Genomic DNA, 15,910 nt, shown 5'->3' on the forward strand with positions numbered 1-15,910 from the left:
TTTCTATTATCATTATTTGTTTTTCTCTGTCCACGTGCCAGCTTCCTGTGGGTAGTGTCCTTCAGATTTCTGACCAGTCAAAGGACCATTGTTTGTAAGGTTGGTTCAACTCTGAGGAAAGGGGCATAACCCCCAAAATGGGTCAGCTTTCCAACCATTTGGTCCTAGGACGAGTTTCACTGTGTTCAGCTGGAGTGTCGCTTGAATTTTTATATCAGCATGTAAGTATCCATTTGTCGTTCTGGATTTTAATAAATCTATTTATGGTAATGCACAAGTTGTTTGCACCCTCCTGTGTGTTTTTTGCAGTGTTTTTTTGAAGATTCCCTAGTCTGTGGAGGCCTGCATTCTTAAGCAGCATTGTGGATAAAAGCAATGGAGGAATACCTCTGGTTTTAGCATTGGAGTGTTTTTGAAGTATAACTTGTACTACATAGTTGAAGGTAAATCTAAAGGAAAATGAATAAGAAAATTGCATAATGTATGGCCAGCAAGAGCGTAACACCTTTGTTACAGCATTTAGTGAAGGATGTGTAGAACAACGTACTGTGAAAGAATGTTTCCTTTCTAGCCTCTCAGTTATAGAAGTGACTAGAGGGAAAACCAACCCGGGGTGCAGGATAATAATGAGTTTATTTTTTATGAAATTGTAATCCTTCTCATTACTGCATAAAACATACCTCCAGAATCTTGTCTGTAAAGTTTATATGTTTTTTAGTACCTTTTTTCAGTCAAAAATGTTTGTGCAAAAATCTAGTCATCAAAAGTATTGAACATATTTTTTATGTTTTTGTATTCTGACCCAAACCATTCATACATGCATTTGACTTTAAGTTATTGACTAGAGTGTGTCATCGTAACCAGATAAGTAGAAGACACTATACATGTCATAATTAATCATGTTGTACCTTAGCGTCATAAATATTTCTTGTTAAACGGTCTGTCCACACAAGCCTGATATTGGTAGTTACTGAAGAGTTAACCCACCTAACATTTAATCATGTCTCTGGGACTCCAGTGTTATAATTTTTGCCCTTGAACTTCCAGGCCTGAACACCTGTTGTTGGCCATAACCAGGGGTTCCACTGACTCCTTTAGATGTTTATTTTTTATTTTTGTGGATAATTTAAAAAGAGTAGAAAGAATACACTCAATTAGGCTGGGACATCCAAAACTGCATGTTAGGTGGGAAAAGGCCAGGAACTGTGGCAGATCTGTGCCTGAAGCCCCCATGACTAGAGCAAAGGAGGCCAGCAAAGTAGTAGACTGACCCTTTAACTGAATCTTTAAATATGCGTTCAAAGAGGCAGCATAAAATATAGAGCATTTAACAAATTTTTTAAATATATTTTTTTTTTGGAAGAGCTTGGGTTTCATTTTTAATATCCAACCTTAACTCTTCAGCATAAAGAAGTTAGTAAGTATGAAATTATGTACAACAGTAGAGACAAAAAATAAGCTTTTGACTATTGTTTGTCCAAAGCAATTAAAAATTTGGTTCAGTAAAATCAAAGTACATATGAACATTGCAACATTTGCAAAATATCAGGTGCATCAATGTAGATTACAGGACAAAAGGAACTATTTTACAAGGGTGGCAGTGCAAGTTTGGCAAAGCTTAATGGGAAAGATGGGGGGATGCAAAAAAGTAAAAAAAAAAAAAATATATGTATATATTTATAAACCTTGTAATTCAGTTTTTTTTCCCCTTGATTGGTCAGTTTTCTTCACAAAGGACAGGTATCGTGTCATTCCGTTATATCCCTTCTTAAAGGAATTTTAAAGCTAGTTATTTTTTGGCCAAAAAGTTGACTTAGCAAATTGTTCTGTGATTCAGCTGTCCTGTAATTTGGTGGCTCAGTGGGTTTTGTATTTGCCCCCAACCTCCGTTTGTGAGGTGGGCCATTCATGGACAGAGGAGAGCTTTTAGGGGTAAATGTGTGCAGACTTTTTGTAAGAAGAGTTCTTTTGCTTTTGTACTCGCTTGATGCAGCATTCACTTTCTTTTGATTATGCGTATCTAACACGATCTTTTTAAACTGACCAGTGACCCCTCCAGAGTTGAGCCTGTGGTAGGCCCTATTACTCGGAGCCTCATCTTTAGCATCTGAGAGGCTGTTAACCCAGTCCGATTTCTTTGCAACAGCTGAAGACTCACTCTTTCCGGTCATTCCCAGCTTAGTCTTTTTTTTCTTTATCTCTCCATCTAAATTCTCTTGTGACCCCGCATTGCTTTTAAGGCCAGATATTTTTTGTTCTTTGCACTTTTTTGGGTGGACTTTTGGAGCCACGGATGCTAAAGTTTTGTCAGCTATTTTAAAATCTGTGTTGTTTTTGGATAAGTTAACAGTTGGGTCTTTTCTTATTAACTTTTGCTGGCTGGATGTCGTCTCTTTCAAAGTGCAATTGCTACTGTCTTGAGAGCTGGCCGCCTTGAATTTTGGTGTGGAAGATTTTAATACATTATCACCGTTAGATGCTAAAACATTGGTTTGAGTTGACGATATGCTGTTGAGTTGGTTGACTGACTTATTCTTTTTGGTGAACTTTTGCCCTTTTACTAAGGCATTGTCTGTCACAGGTGACTTCTCTTTAGGGGTATTTGCCACAGTGGGCTGTGCCACATCTTGTGACAGTGACTTTTGTGTCTGTTCTTTGGGTTCCTCTGTGACTTCAGGTAGTAAGCTCTTTGGCTCTTTAGAAGTGTCCCCAGGCATTACTTTGGTAAATGTAAACAGTTCGGCTGGTTCCTGCAACACCAAATTAGAAATATCATCCACTTTACCTTGCATTGTTTGAATAACTGTTTGTTCTTCCATTTCTACCGCTCCTTTTTGTTTTGCTTGCTCTTTTGTCTCTGGCTCAGTTACTTTGGAAATTTGATCATTCTTTATTGGAAAGGTTACATTTTTTGCTGCACAGACTGAAGAAGAGAAAGATATGTCTTCCTTTAGGGTGGGGAGCATCTGTCGGGCTTTTTCATCATCTCTTTCCTCAAAAACTTTAAGCTCACAAGGTACAGGAGACAAATGGCATAACTCAGCACTAAATGTGATTGGTTCTTCCTTCCCTTCAGCAAGGAGCTCAGGAGCTTCCAATATCATCTCCTCTGTTTTCACTGAATTCTGATATGCAGGGCTTTCCTCTGACTCTTTATCAAAGAACACACCGGGTGATAGCATTGGGTACTGAGGGGGCTCATTGTCATCTAAGACATCAGTAGAAATGTCAGAATAATTTGACAACTTTGGCTTCTTAGGTGGTGGCATACATTCATATTCCGGGGAATCTATCACATTTTCTTTCACCTCTTTTCCAGATGGGATCGGCCTTGTTACCCCCCTAAATTTGAATGTCAAGCTGCCACCAATCAGGTGCTTTTCCATGTGTCTATCATATTGTTCTTTCTTAGAAAACGTGTAGTTGCACGTGCTACAGATAAAAGATTTCTTGATCACATGCATAACATCCGCACAGAGTTCACATGCATAGAGGGTGGTGTGCTTTATTTCAGATTTCTCTGTCAGTTGGTGCTCATTAGTGAGATGACTTCTCAGTTCCTGCACTTCTTGGTAAGATTTAGGACATCGATGACATAGGAAGATTTTTTGCAAACTGTGAACAACAAGGTGTCTTTGCAATTTGAATGGTTTGGGGAACTGTTTTCCACAATGATGACAATCCCTAGATGGGTCTTTGCAGTGTGGATGCATACTTGCATTTTTGTGTATTGTATCGCTCTTATGAGAACTCTCCAGTGGGGGGTTGATGGGCAGCTTTGGAGCTGGTGGAGCCACTTGAACACTGCTTTCTGATTCTTTCTCAATAACTACCTCATCTTCTTCCTTGTGCTCTTTTGATTCTTGCCTTTTAGCCACTGGGCTTTTTTCATCCATCTCTGTGTTTTTTGATGACTTAGTGGGTGTTCTATATATAAAGGTGCTCAAAAATGTTCTTACCATGCTGTCTTCTCCAAAGCACCCTGGAATCCCCATGACTGATTTTTGAGCTTGTCCTTTCCTTGCAAACTGAGTGGCATGTTCCCTCAGATGCTCATTGTACATCCATACATCAGAGATTTCTTTCAGACACATTCCACAGATCCAGAGACCTGCCTTGTTTTTTGCATGCTTCTCTTTTAAATGATCCCTTAGTTGTTCTCGAGAACTGAACTTGCGCTGGACACACATATAACAGGTGGGAGGAGGAGAAGGGTTATGAGTTAGCTTATGAAAGTCCAGCTCCCCCAAAGTCAAGAACCATTGAAAACAGACTTTACACTTGTACTGTTTTTCCTTGGTTTTAATTTTCACATTGTTGCGATTTTTCAACTGCCTCTTTTCATCTGTTTTACTTTTTGCATGTTTCTTACGTCTTTCTGATTTTTGTGTAATATCTGTTGCATCCGAATCGCACTGGTCAGAATCATCGCCACATGCACTGAAAAAAGACAGTTCTCTCATGTCAAACTTCGCACTTAGCATCTTCATATCTATTGTGGGAAATTCTGGAAGTCCTGATTCATCATTGGTTTTGCAGTCAAGGTTTTCCTCCACTTCAGATTCTCTCATTTCTGAGCCAATCTCTGCAGAAAAATCAACAGATTCTTCTGGTGGCTTGAAGAGGCTTGCATGCATTGAGATGTCTGAATCTTGTTCCAGTGGAAGTCTTTCAGCGTGTGATTGTTCATTCATGTTTTCTGGCTTACTCTGATGCACAAAAGACAGCATTTTCACATCTACATCCATACCTTCTTCTAGGGGACAGGGCTGGTTGTATTGTGCAAGATGGTCTATTTGGGCAGAAGAATTTATTACCAAAGATGAAGAATCCCCAGGAATGGATCTATAATCACACGAGTAGTGCATTTTTGAGGAGTGGCAGTGCTCACCCTTTTCTTCTTGCCTGAAATCTGTTTCAAAGGGTGGTGTTTGTCTTTTGCTTCTCTTTCCATATACACGTGTACACTTTCTTCTAATGAAGTGATCATCTCTGGGGAAGAGTTGGGAAAAGGAGTTATCGTCATCAAACAAGCTGTGGAGATCGGTCACAGTTTCTTTGGGTACAATGGAACCTTGGACATCATTTTTAACATCGGAATGCTCTAGAGTGTTTATCTGCTCTTCTGTGCTACTTAGCAAATTGTGGCCGTTTGTCAGCAAGTTATTTATGGGTTGATTTTCACAGCCATTTGTAATGTGTTCTATGTGCCCCTTAATGTTATCTGTCCATGTTTGTTCTTGAATTAAAGCTTCTCTGTTCATTTCCATATCTAGCACATCACTTACTAATTTCTCATCATCTTCTGTACTGATAGTGCACATTTTTACCTTGACTTCTTCTAAATCGTTTTGCTTCCTTGGCATATTTTTATCTAAAGGCTCTTGCCATTCTGTCTTGTCTTCGGTAGAATTGAAGCTGTTTGAGTGCCCAATTGCCTTTAGAATATTTGTTTTCAAGATGTTTAAAACATCATCAGGTGGAACTTGTGAATTTGTACACATGGTATTTTGAGGCTTTACTTTTCTTTTTTTGACTTTGACATTCATTTTCTTTTTGCAGATGATATCTATACAAGATGTATTCTCAGGTAGTCCATTATTACTTTTCTGTCCTTTGGTTTTTGATGATTCTTCATCTGGCTGAAAAGAGTTGCTTTGGTTTAGGAATTCGGTGATTCTATGTTGAGATGTGAGGTCAGTCTGCAGATTTTGTTTACTTTCACTATTGCACTTCCACTCTCCCATTTTATTCAACACTCCAAGAGCTTTCTCACCTGTGGAATCTTTGGATGACATCAGGGAGTTGTTATGTTTAACAGCTTTGTGTCTGGTCAGACCTGGTTTAGAGCGGAACGATACTAAACATATATCACATGTTAGTGATATTCCAGATAGTTTCTTTTCTTTGATTGGGCTACTCTTTGTTGTAATTCCAATGCTCTGCAAAATCTCTTTGCTCTTGTCACCTTCCAAGATTCGGAGTACACCATCTATGACCGAATGCATATCATTGGTACCCTTTTTCTCAGACTCACTATTAGATATACTGTTCTGGGTTTCTGATACATTGTTTTTTTCTTGAAGCGAACTTCCAGCTGTATTTTCTGTTGCTTGATGACAGTTGAAATTTACATACTCTGGAGAAGCTATATTTATTAGATCGCACACCATAGATGTTGAGCTCTTGTCTTCAATTTGGTATGCATGATCAATAATAGGAATGTCTTGTGATTTATTCCAGTCGTTTTTAGGGGGTACTTCCAACAATGGTGTTACAGAATTTTGAATGCTTTCAGAAAAAAGTTCAGTATGGAGTGCTGGAAAATTTTGATGGTTTTCTGCAGCATAAATTGGAGGATATGTATCATCTGTTGCCATTGATTGACACCCCAGAATTATATCTGCAACAGATTGTACTTGCTGATGTTTAAAGTGTGGGCAGACCAATTCAGTGCAAAAACATGGACTTAAACCATCTTCCACAACTGGTGTCACAGTGATAGTGTCTTTTGCTGTCAACTGTTTTTGGCTAGCCTCTGTAGATGATATCACAATTCCCTCTTCGCTGAGAAATAGTTGCATACCTGAGCTTTTTTCAGGTAATTGTTCTGATGGACTCATAGCTACACTGGGAAATGCTTGATCAGAGGAGTCTTTTTCATTTGGGTTTAACTCCTTTTGTGAGGTGTACAGGTGTTTTTGCTGTTCTATTGGATCTTTATTTGTTTCAACTGTGAGCGAATCAAAATTCAACAATGATTGCTCTGACATTAGTCCAAGGCTATGAAGTTGAGCTCCATATTCATCACTGCTGTTTGGCTGGACATCACTAATATTAGGCTGCAAGGTGAAGTGAGGAGACCTGTCAGCAAGGTCTGAAACATGACTGTTACTTTTACTCAGTGTTGAGCTGTGTTCTTGGGTTTTGTTATCTACCAAAAACATTTCTGTTTCTTCAAGCATATTTAGGTCTTGCAAATGGTTGTTTGGACATACAAAAGCAGAGATCTCTCTGTTTAATCCCTGGTTGCTGACATGTTTGGACAGTTGCACTACATCAATATTTAAAGGAGCTGATGCCAGACATCTAACATCAGGTCTGTCACATGGAATTTCTTGATTACTAAGCACCTTCGATGTAATTATTGAAATAGATGTATTTTTTTCTTTATCAGATGTGTGATTGGTCCTTTCTGCCCTTTTGGTTTTCATAACAAATGAAGATAGTCTCTTTCCATCATCTCCTCCATAATGACTGGGTTCTTCAATAACCTTCACTTTTCGTTGTCGCAAGTTTCCAGCATCTCTGCTGTCTGGTATAAGATTATCGTTATGGTTTCTCACACCCTCTACACCAATGTTAATTACATCTGATCGGTGACATTCATTATCTAAATGATTTATCTGTTCATCCTCACAGGGCACTTTGTTGATTATGGGTTCTGCAAGCATACCAGACATTGTGTCTTTGTGCCCAAGCATGTTGACCTCATCATTCTGTGAGGTTTGTATGCCTGATTCTGATAACTGTGTTGCTCCTTTTATCTCTGTCTTTTCTTGATTATTCTCTGATTCGGCTGTAAAAGGTTCTGCACTTTCTAGAATATATGAAGAATCAGTTTCAGCGTCTGACTTGTTCTCTGAAGCAACTGAAGCTGCCAGTATCACTGGAAAACATGGCATAAGCATCTCTTCCTCGTTGTTTTTGGCTGTTCTTGCCACAAAAAGTTGGAGCTGTTGCAATGGATTCTCTGTGGCTTCCTGAGTTGCTGTAGACTTTTCGGGAATTGTGCTCTCCTCTTTCACTAAGACTGGCATATCAAGGAGTACAGACTGTTTATTGTCCTTGTATCCATGTTTCTCTGATGCTTCCGTGTCACCTAGGATTACGTGGTCATTGCTATGTGCTGTGTTATTTGCAGTCCGTGGAATTGATACATTTATTTGTGGATCACACAGATTAGGTTCAGATGTGCTATCATTGTGATCTGGCAATACAGTCATATTTAAATGAGGAGCACTGTCATCTTTCAGACCAAATTCAGAATTAGTGTCAGAAATACTTTGAAAGTGCTCCAGCTCAGGTGGATCATCAAACTGCTCGTCCAGTTTCTGCAGTTCATTTATTGGATTTTCATTGTCATTCTTTTGGCTGTCTTTTTCTGAAGTATCATTTTCTTGGGAATTGGAAAGCAGTGTTTCCGTTGTGACCAGTGTATCATGTAGAAGTTCATGGTCAGAAAAAGTCTGGCATTCCATTTGGTTGGAGAGGCTGGGCAAGTAAACCCCTGAGATCACTGAAGGGGAGCTATGGTTAAGAGACCTTAATTCTTCTGTTAGGCAAACATCACTAGCTGTTGATTGGTACTGATTGCTGTCTTCTGGAGAAGCAAAGGAAGCCAGTGATCTGGTTTGTTCATGACATTCGATATTAGAACTAAATGTGTCAAACTGAACTGAACAATCCCAGGGGCTTTTTAGATTTTCAGGCGTGTTGTCTTTTACAAGTGGTTGAGAGTCAAGAATGTTGCAGTCTACTTTGGGAGGAGGCACTAAACTGTTCACATTACTTAGATTGTTATGATCCTCATTCAGATAAGAATTATTTCTGCTATTCTCAATTTGATTTACCTCCATCTCTGGAAATGGAAGAGAGGAGTCTGTGAGCTCAGGAGTAATATGATGTTCAGCCAGTGTTTGAGACGGTACCTCATTGTGAGCTTTATTTGTCTGAAGCTGATTTTCTAGTTCTGTAACCAGCCTTTTAATTTCCAACTCATCCTCTGACTGAACAGTGTTTATATATGATGCACTGTAATCAGTAATATTCCTTGACAGGTCTTCAGGAATTTGTTGAGATGGCACAGGCACATGCTCAGCATATTTTTCTGCAGCTTGATTGTCATTGCCTTGAAATTGAGTAATGTTAGCTGATAATACTGGAGCACTATCCTCAATGAGGTCCCAACTTTTCTCTGGCAAGTACTGTGTAAATGGATGTTCAAAAGGGGATGGTTTACTAGATTGGTTGAATTCCATGTAATTGTCCTTTGGTGGTGTTATGTTATTGTACATTGTGGACTCAAAATCGGATATTGGCAGCTCAGCAAATATAGATGAAGAGTCAAATGAAAAACTTGAGGAAACTTTATCAGGAGGATAAGATGGTATATCTGGGCATTTTTGCTCAAAAGAGTTGATATTGTTGCCATTGCTTTGATTTGGATATATCTGTTCAACATTGATGGCAGCAGGCATTTGGGCTTTAGCAAATATATTATTAGTGTATAAATCAGGCAAGTCCTCATGTTTATCCTCTGGAAACTGTTGACATTCAGTTCCAAACTCTTTTTGGTTTTGTTGAGGTAAAATATTTACTGTTGAATCCCCACCGAAACAAGAAATGGGTAAAGCAAAGTCTTTCTGACCATAGCAAAGTTCTTCGCTTAAATTTTTTACATTATTGTCTGAGCAGGTTGGATTACTTTCAGTGTTAAGCATTTCGGGAATGGAAGATGAAGAGTTAAGTTGCTTCTTCTGGTAGTCTGTATTGTCTGAATTAAAAGTAGACAATTCCTGGGGCACATTGTTTATGGCTAATATCAAGTTGGATGTATAATTATTTTGTGATAAGGTGCTAGCTGCCATTGTGTCTTCGTAAGTGCTTAGTTTTGTCTGTCTGCTTTCTTCAAAGTTGAGTGCTTCTGTTATTTTGCTGGAGTTGTCCACTGTTGGATCTGTGCTTTGCTGTAATGTGTCCTTTTGTTGGTAATGTGTTTCGGTATTCATTATTGATGAAAACACCTTTGAACTTGCAAGTAGGAATTTGGCAGATCCAAACCTTTTGGTCCCTTTGGAAAAGTCTGTTGAGTGAAGTTGGCTATCTGATATATTTTCTCTGTATATAGGCTTGATAAGGTTTCTTTCCAGGTTTGTGTTATGACCTCTAGCATTGAAGGTTTTACACCTCAGTGCGGTTTCTTGTTCATTTTCAGAGTCTGTCCTCTCCATACTTTTTGGGCTAGAGCCAGCTTCACTTGACATACTTGTACTTTGATCACTGCTATTGGATGACTGGCTGCTTCTTCTTCGGATCCTGGTTGAGTTGTCTTTATTTGTACACCTCAGATCTTTACTCTGGAGCTGGAATCTTGTTGCCTCTCCCATGCGCCAAACTGGCTCTTTTAATTTTTGCCTTCCACTTCTCCCTTGGAGATCCCGGTTTAAGCTATACTTCAGTCTACCATTGGGTTGCACTTTACTAGGTAGTAAATTAGCAGCAGCATCCTCATCGGAATCTGAAATGTAGTCGTATTCACCAAAGGGATGGTTTTTGGTTGGTGGAAAAAGTCTTTCTGTCACCAGCGAAAATTGCACATTTTTGTTACTTTTCACATGCAACTTGTGAAGTTTATTTTTCTGTTGCACAATTTTGTGTATAAGCTCTTTACTCCAGGTCCCATTGTGAGACTTCTTTTTTTTTACATCCTTTATAGTTGTTTTGCGTGACTTTGGGATGTCCATAGTGGATAAATCTTTTTGGTCATTTTTTCCTTGCTTAAATTCAAAGGGTTTTATAATTTTCTCTTCTGTACCTTTACAATTATTTTTGTTTAGGTTAATTTTCTTTTTTTCCTGTGATGTGAAAAAAGTTTTAATGTCCTCTCTTGTCTGCTGATCACTGTCCTCAGACCTTATAGCTGTAACGTGTTTACTATTTGTTGTTTCATTATCCACAAAATATGGGTGAGCAGTTCCTACCTCTGCAGATTTTGATATATTTCTCATTTTTATTGAGTTTTCGTGGTTGTAGGAGGCCTCTTTTTCAAAATGTTCAAAATTTTCTTCATAGGCATATGGGACTTGGTTATGGTGAGTATGCTTTTCCTCTGTAACCTCATTTTTTCTGCTGTCCTTAGATTCTTTACCCTTGTGAGGCTGGCTACATACAGTAGCTTTAGATGAGGCGAGGTCATCATCCACGAAAACATCAATAAAAGTGCTGTCTATTTCAGGGTTGTCCACTTGAAATTCAAGGCCATTCAGTGCTTCTATGATTAGACTATCAAGCTTTGCGTCATCCATTTCCAATGTCTCACAAGCAGTCATAGGCAGCAAATGTGCTGCTCCATTGTGGAAAGTACTGCTTTTTAGAGGGTCCTCTTTGGTTTCTCCTTTTGCATCGCAGTCAAGGAGATAATCTTTGTGAAATCCTGCTAACTGGGAATTAAATTCTATTTGTCCTTTGTGATGGGAAAAGCCTGGTGTTGTCTGAGAAGCAGCAGATTTTCTTATGTCTCCACCATGCAGAGTGTCCTTCATCTCATTTTGTAGAGTTGAATTTAAATTACAATACTGCCGGTGCTCCAGAAAGGATGACAGATTTCCAAAATTTTGGTCACACTGTTTGCAGGTTAGAAGAACGTCAAGCTGATCCAAGTTTGCACTGCTAAGAGAGCTGGCAAGGAAGTGGTGGGAGGAGTAGGGAGGAGGGGGTTCACTTTCAAAGTTCTCAAGGCATCCTTTACTTGGCTCATTAGCTAATTTTTGGTATTGGTTCTCTTGTAGGTTTTTAAAAGTTTGTTCATCTTTTGAAGAATCCAATAAGAAGGGGAAATTTTTTGTAAGTTCGACTTTGTTATACAGAAAGGAGCCAGAGTTAAGTGGATCATTTGGATGAAAAGATTTATCTGTTTGATGACACGGCTGATGAAAGTATGGAGACGATGTCAGAGTGGGTGGCACTTGACTCTCCTCTGAGCTTGGATTCACAGGACTATTGGACATAGGTGAAAGAGAAGAGCATGTGCTTCCAGTCACAGGGTTAGTGACTGGGGAAGGAAGTGGAGATTCACAGGGAGATTCAGCTACAAAAGTCTTACCCGACAGTGGTACTGACTGGTTGGAATTATTCCGTGATTGTGGAATTGGTTGGCTCATGCCATACAAAATGCCATTAGTTCTTGAATCATTTATTTGAGAGTTTGTATCCTTCACACTGTCGTACAACATATCATTGGATGGGCAATAGCTTTGCCTGCTCATTTCAGACCTTTGAGTGGAACTCCCATCTACCACAATGTGTTTTTTTGCATGATAACTTGGTAAAATCTTTGGCATCATAGTGTTGTTTTGCCAGTCTGAATTGCCAAGATTGTATGGGATTTTTTGGTTCCCGTTGTGCCTTGATAGCTCAATGTGATTTTGGTTTGCTGTGGGTGAAGTAAGGTGAACTTGCTGCCAAGGCATCCTTGAATTTTTCAGTGCCTGCCTAGGGTCACTTGGCTGGTATTGATAGGGCATTGAGTTTCCAGAAGCATCCGGGTAAGATAAAGAGTTTTGGTCCAGAGGTGGGAAACTGTTGCTACCTGTATCCCAAGTCTGAGGTATTCTGGAAAGTTTTTTATCAAAAGGCACAGATCTTGTGTTTACATTGTTATAGGACTTATCGGGGAAGTGCACTTTGTTCAAAGAAGTCTGTGGTATATTCCTTCGTAGGGTATTGCCTGGAGTTAGGAGTCTTTGACTGTGTACAAAGTCTTTAGTTGGATGTTGCCTTTTATTGATTAATGCTGGCACACTGTTATTATGTAAACTAAATTCACTAGAATTAAAAACAGTTTGATTTTCTTGAAAAGTGCTTTGGGTTTGTTCTATAGCACCAGAGGGAGTTATAGCACCAGATGAAGAAATAGCACCATTGTGTTCAGCCGATTGTTCGTTCCTTCCTGTGTAGCATGGGGGTGTGGGTGAATGCTGGACCCCCTGCTGTTTATGAAAGAATGGAGATTGCTGGGAAGGTAAACCATAAGCACGGCTGTCCGGTAAAACAGTATTATAGGATCCATTGCCCTGTGGATCCTCTGGTCCTTCTCTTGAGGAGGACTGGAAGGAGAAAGAATTGTGTGCTACCTGGGAGGCAGCCAGAGAGACATCAACAAAGTCTTGGCTGTTCCCATTATTGCAAAATGTATTCCCATTTGGCTCCTGTAATGGCTGAAATGGATACTGAAATGGCAGCGGGTCAAAGCCATGTGAATCAGATTTGTTGCCCTCTGGATAAGAACATAGCTTTTGGTTTGGGATGGGATACCCGCTGGTCCCAGTAAAGAGTTTTTCAGAGGGATGCCATTTGTTTCCATTTGGTTGAAACTCTAAGTAATGTAATTGTCCATTAGAGCTGGATTTGTCATGAAGATTGCCCGGCTGGAGTTTTAGGCCGTGGTGAGTTCTGTTAGCTGGGGCAGTTTGTGAGGTATAGTTTGTGGAGGTCAGATTAGGACTTGGCTCTGGAAGAGAACGACTGAAGTTTAGGTCCTCCTGTTGGAGTTCTGCCTCTCTCTCTGGAAGACTTGGGACATGAAAACGATAACTTCCAGAGATTGGTCCATGACTTACTTCTAATTTTTTTGGTGGTGTCACCTTCTGCTGAGGGTAAGCAATTCCAATGGTAGGGTTGGACCTTGCGCTATTTAGGCTGAGTCTGTAGAGCTGGTGTTGGCTACGTTCTACCTTTCCTAACCTTTTGTTCTTGTCCTTTCCTCTACTCTTTCCTGTCGGAGACAGTGGGCTACTTTTTCCATTAGTCCATGTAGTATCATTTGAATACTTTGGCCTGTTTTGAAGAGATTTAAAGTCAATTTTACCTGCTTGTTGAGGCCTTATTACAGCCTCTCGCTGGCCACAGGTATCTCTTTCCCTACCATTCAATTGAGATGCTTTGTCAGCAATTAAGGCACTCTCTGAGTTGTCTGACACCCTGCTCGGGTCACTCCCAGCATCCTTCTTGCTGAACTGTTCAAGGATAGTGTCATTTTCCTTAGAGCCGGGTGTTTTAGCATTGATGGCATACACATGCTTTGTCTCTCCAGTCATGGTACCACTCAGATGAGGTGGGAGGCACTTGGCACACCGGCCACTTTTGTTTTGCTCATGTTCCTCACATAATGATTTTTCCTGGTCCTTCTATGTGAAGTCTGGCAGTAGATCAAATAAGCAGCCCGATCGATGGCATGTTCATTCTTGATATTCAGACTCCAGTGCTGAGATTATCACTTTCAGGATTGCCAGGATCAGACTGAAATTAAAGAGAAAGAAAAATGAGTCAGCCAACTTAGTCACATGAATTTTACTTAAGCTTAAGTACATTTATAAATAATGCTAAGGTCTGTAACTAAGAAATTTAGTGATAGAAAAAGATTTTGAACTGTTTGTTTGCTTAGTGATGTGTGGCATTTATTTGAATAGCTATTGTTGCTATACATTTTTCTTTGCATTATTCACAAATGTAGATTGTATGTGTGTCACCGGCACAAAAAAAATAATTAAAGTGGAGTTCCACCCTAATTTAATACTTACCTCCATCTTCTCGCTCCGGGTCACCTGAAAAAGAAATGGATAATCGCATATTTTTTATTTTTTCTACTTACCTCGTAGCGAAGAAAATATACTTACCTTACTTCCTTCTTCTTCTTTCCTCGTCACTTCCTGGCTCTGCAATGATTCCTGGGAGCTGAACGTCATCGCTCCCAGGAATCATTGCGCCTGCACCGGCCCCGACGTCACTTCCGGGTCTGCGCGTCATCCCCTTCTAAACAGCTTCTGGGCATGCCCAGAAGCTGTGGAGGGATGACGCGCGCGACCCGGAAGTGACGGCGGGGCCGGCGCAGGGCATCGTGGGACCGAAGAAGGCGGAAGAAAACACCGAAGGGGATCTCGCTGGCTTCAAGCTGCCCACATCTGAGATGGCAGCGCTGGACAAGACGTTTTCAAGGTAAGTATTTGTCCTAACAGGTAAGTGCAACCCGGGACAGATCAGAGGCTAGCCATTGTGGAATGCACTAGCCCTGACTGTCCCGGGGGTATTTAAAAAAAAATAAAAAATCCAGGGTGGAACTCCGCTTTAAACTGGTTTAACTGGTTTGCTGCAGCTAAAGTGACTCCATCTGGGAGTGTGTACTAATAAAAATTCATGGGTAGCTGCGCTAACCTCTAGGTGAGTATTCAATTATCCTTTACATTTACTACACCGCTAGTGATGTACAACCAATAAGTGATAACAAAAAAAAAAGAAACTATACTGTAAACAATATGACAAATAAGATTGCAAAATATGATAGCATCAAAATAAATCGTATACGTGAACCATGCATTTCAAAAACATAAAATTCAAATACAAAAGATAGTGTCCATAGGTATGTTTCGTGCATTTAGTGATGTCTTGCTCATTCAATAATTCTCCCAACTTATAGGTAGTATACCACTTTTTGTGATTTTTAACTACAGGTAAGCCTATAATAAGGCTTACCTGTAGGTACAATTAATATCTCCTAAACCTGCACGGTTTAGGAGATATTTGCGCTGCATGCAGCCGCTGACGCGAGCGGCGCATGCGCGCTGAAGGTCCGGCGGACCTTCAGAGTTCTTTGCTGGGAAGTTGCCAGAAAATCCGGCTCCGGCCAATCACAGCGCCGTCATCGCGGCTCCGGCCAATCACAGCGCCGAAGCCACCGAACCCAGAAGAGACGCCGAGGGATCATGTCCACTCCCACAGCGGTGTCCGGGGGCCCGTGTCGGGGCTTTGTTCTAAGGTAAGTGTTTCATAATGAGCGATGCATACTAGCTCATTATGCCTTTGTCTTGCAGGGTCTTTTTTTTTTCTTCCTTTGAGTATACTACCGCTTTAAGCGTGTCTAAATCCACCACCTTCCAAAATGCACACTCACCAAAAGGTAGTGTAATAAATGCCTGAACAGTGTGTCTGTTGATTCCTTGTGCAAGTCTTTCCTATAATCCCAGATACAGATGGCAATGGTCCACTGGTTCCCAATGTATTCCACCTAGATTCCCTCTTATGGGTTTATAGGATTAAATAATAGCCATTATTGCGCAGAATTTGTGTAAAAATA

The 15,910-nt window shown here is 40.1% G+C and overlaps 1 protein-coding gene across 1 annotated transcript in view; it reads right to left on the bottom strand.

Moving 5' to 3' along the window:
• Positions 1 to 737: 737 nt before the first annotated feature.
• Positions 738 to 15,910, bottom strand: part of ZNF469 (zinc finger protein 469) — a 623,268-nt gene continuing 608,095 nt past the window's right edge. Inside the window, exon 5 of the mRNA XM_082269917.1 lies at positions 738 to 14,079. Within this exon, the coding sequence (XP_082126043.1) occupies positions 1,749 to 13,877 (12,129 nt within the window). The 5' untranslated portion in view covers positions 13,878 to 14,079 and the 3' untranslated portion in view covers positions 738 to 1,748. The remainder of the gene's footprint in view (positions 14,080 to 15,910) is intronic.

Source organism: Pelophylax lessonae, assembly GCF_965119305.1.
Source record: "Pelophylax lessonae genome assembly, chromosome: 10".
NCBI classification, from domain to species: Eukaryota; Metazoa; Chordata; class Amphibia; order Anura; family Ranidae; genus Pelophylax; species Pelophylax lessonae.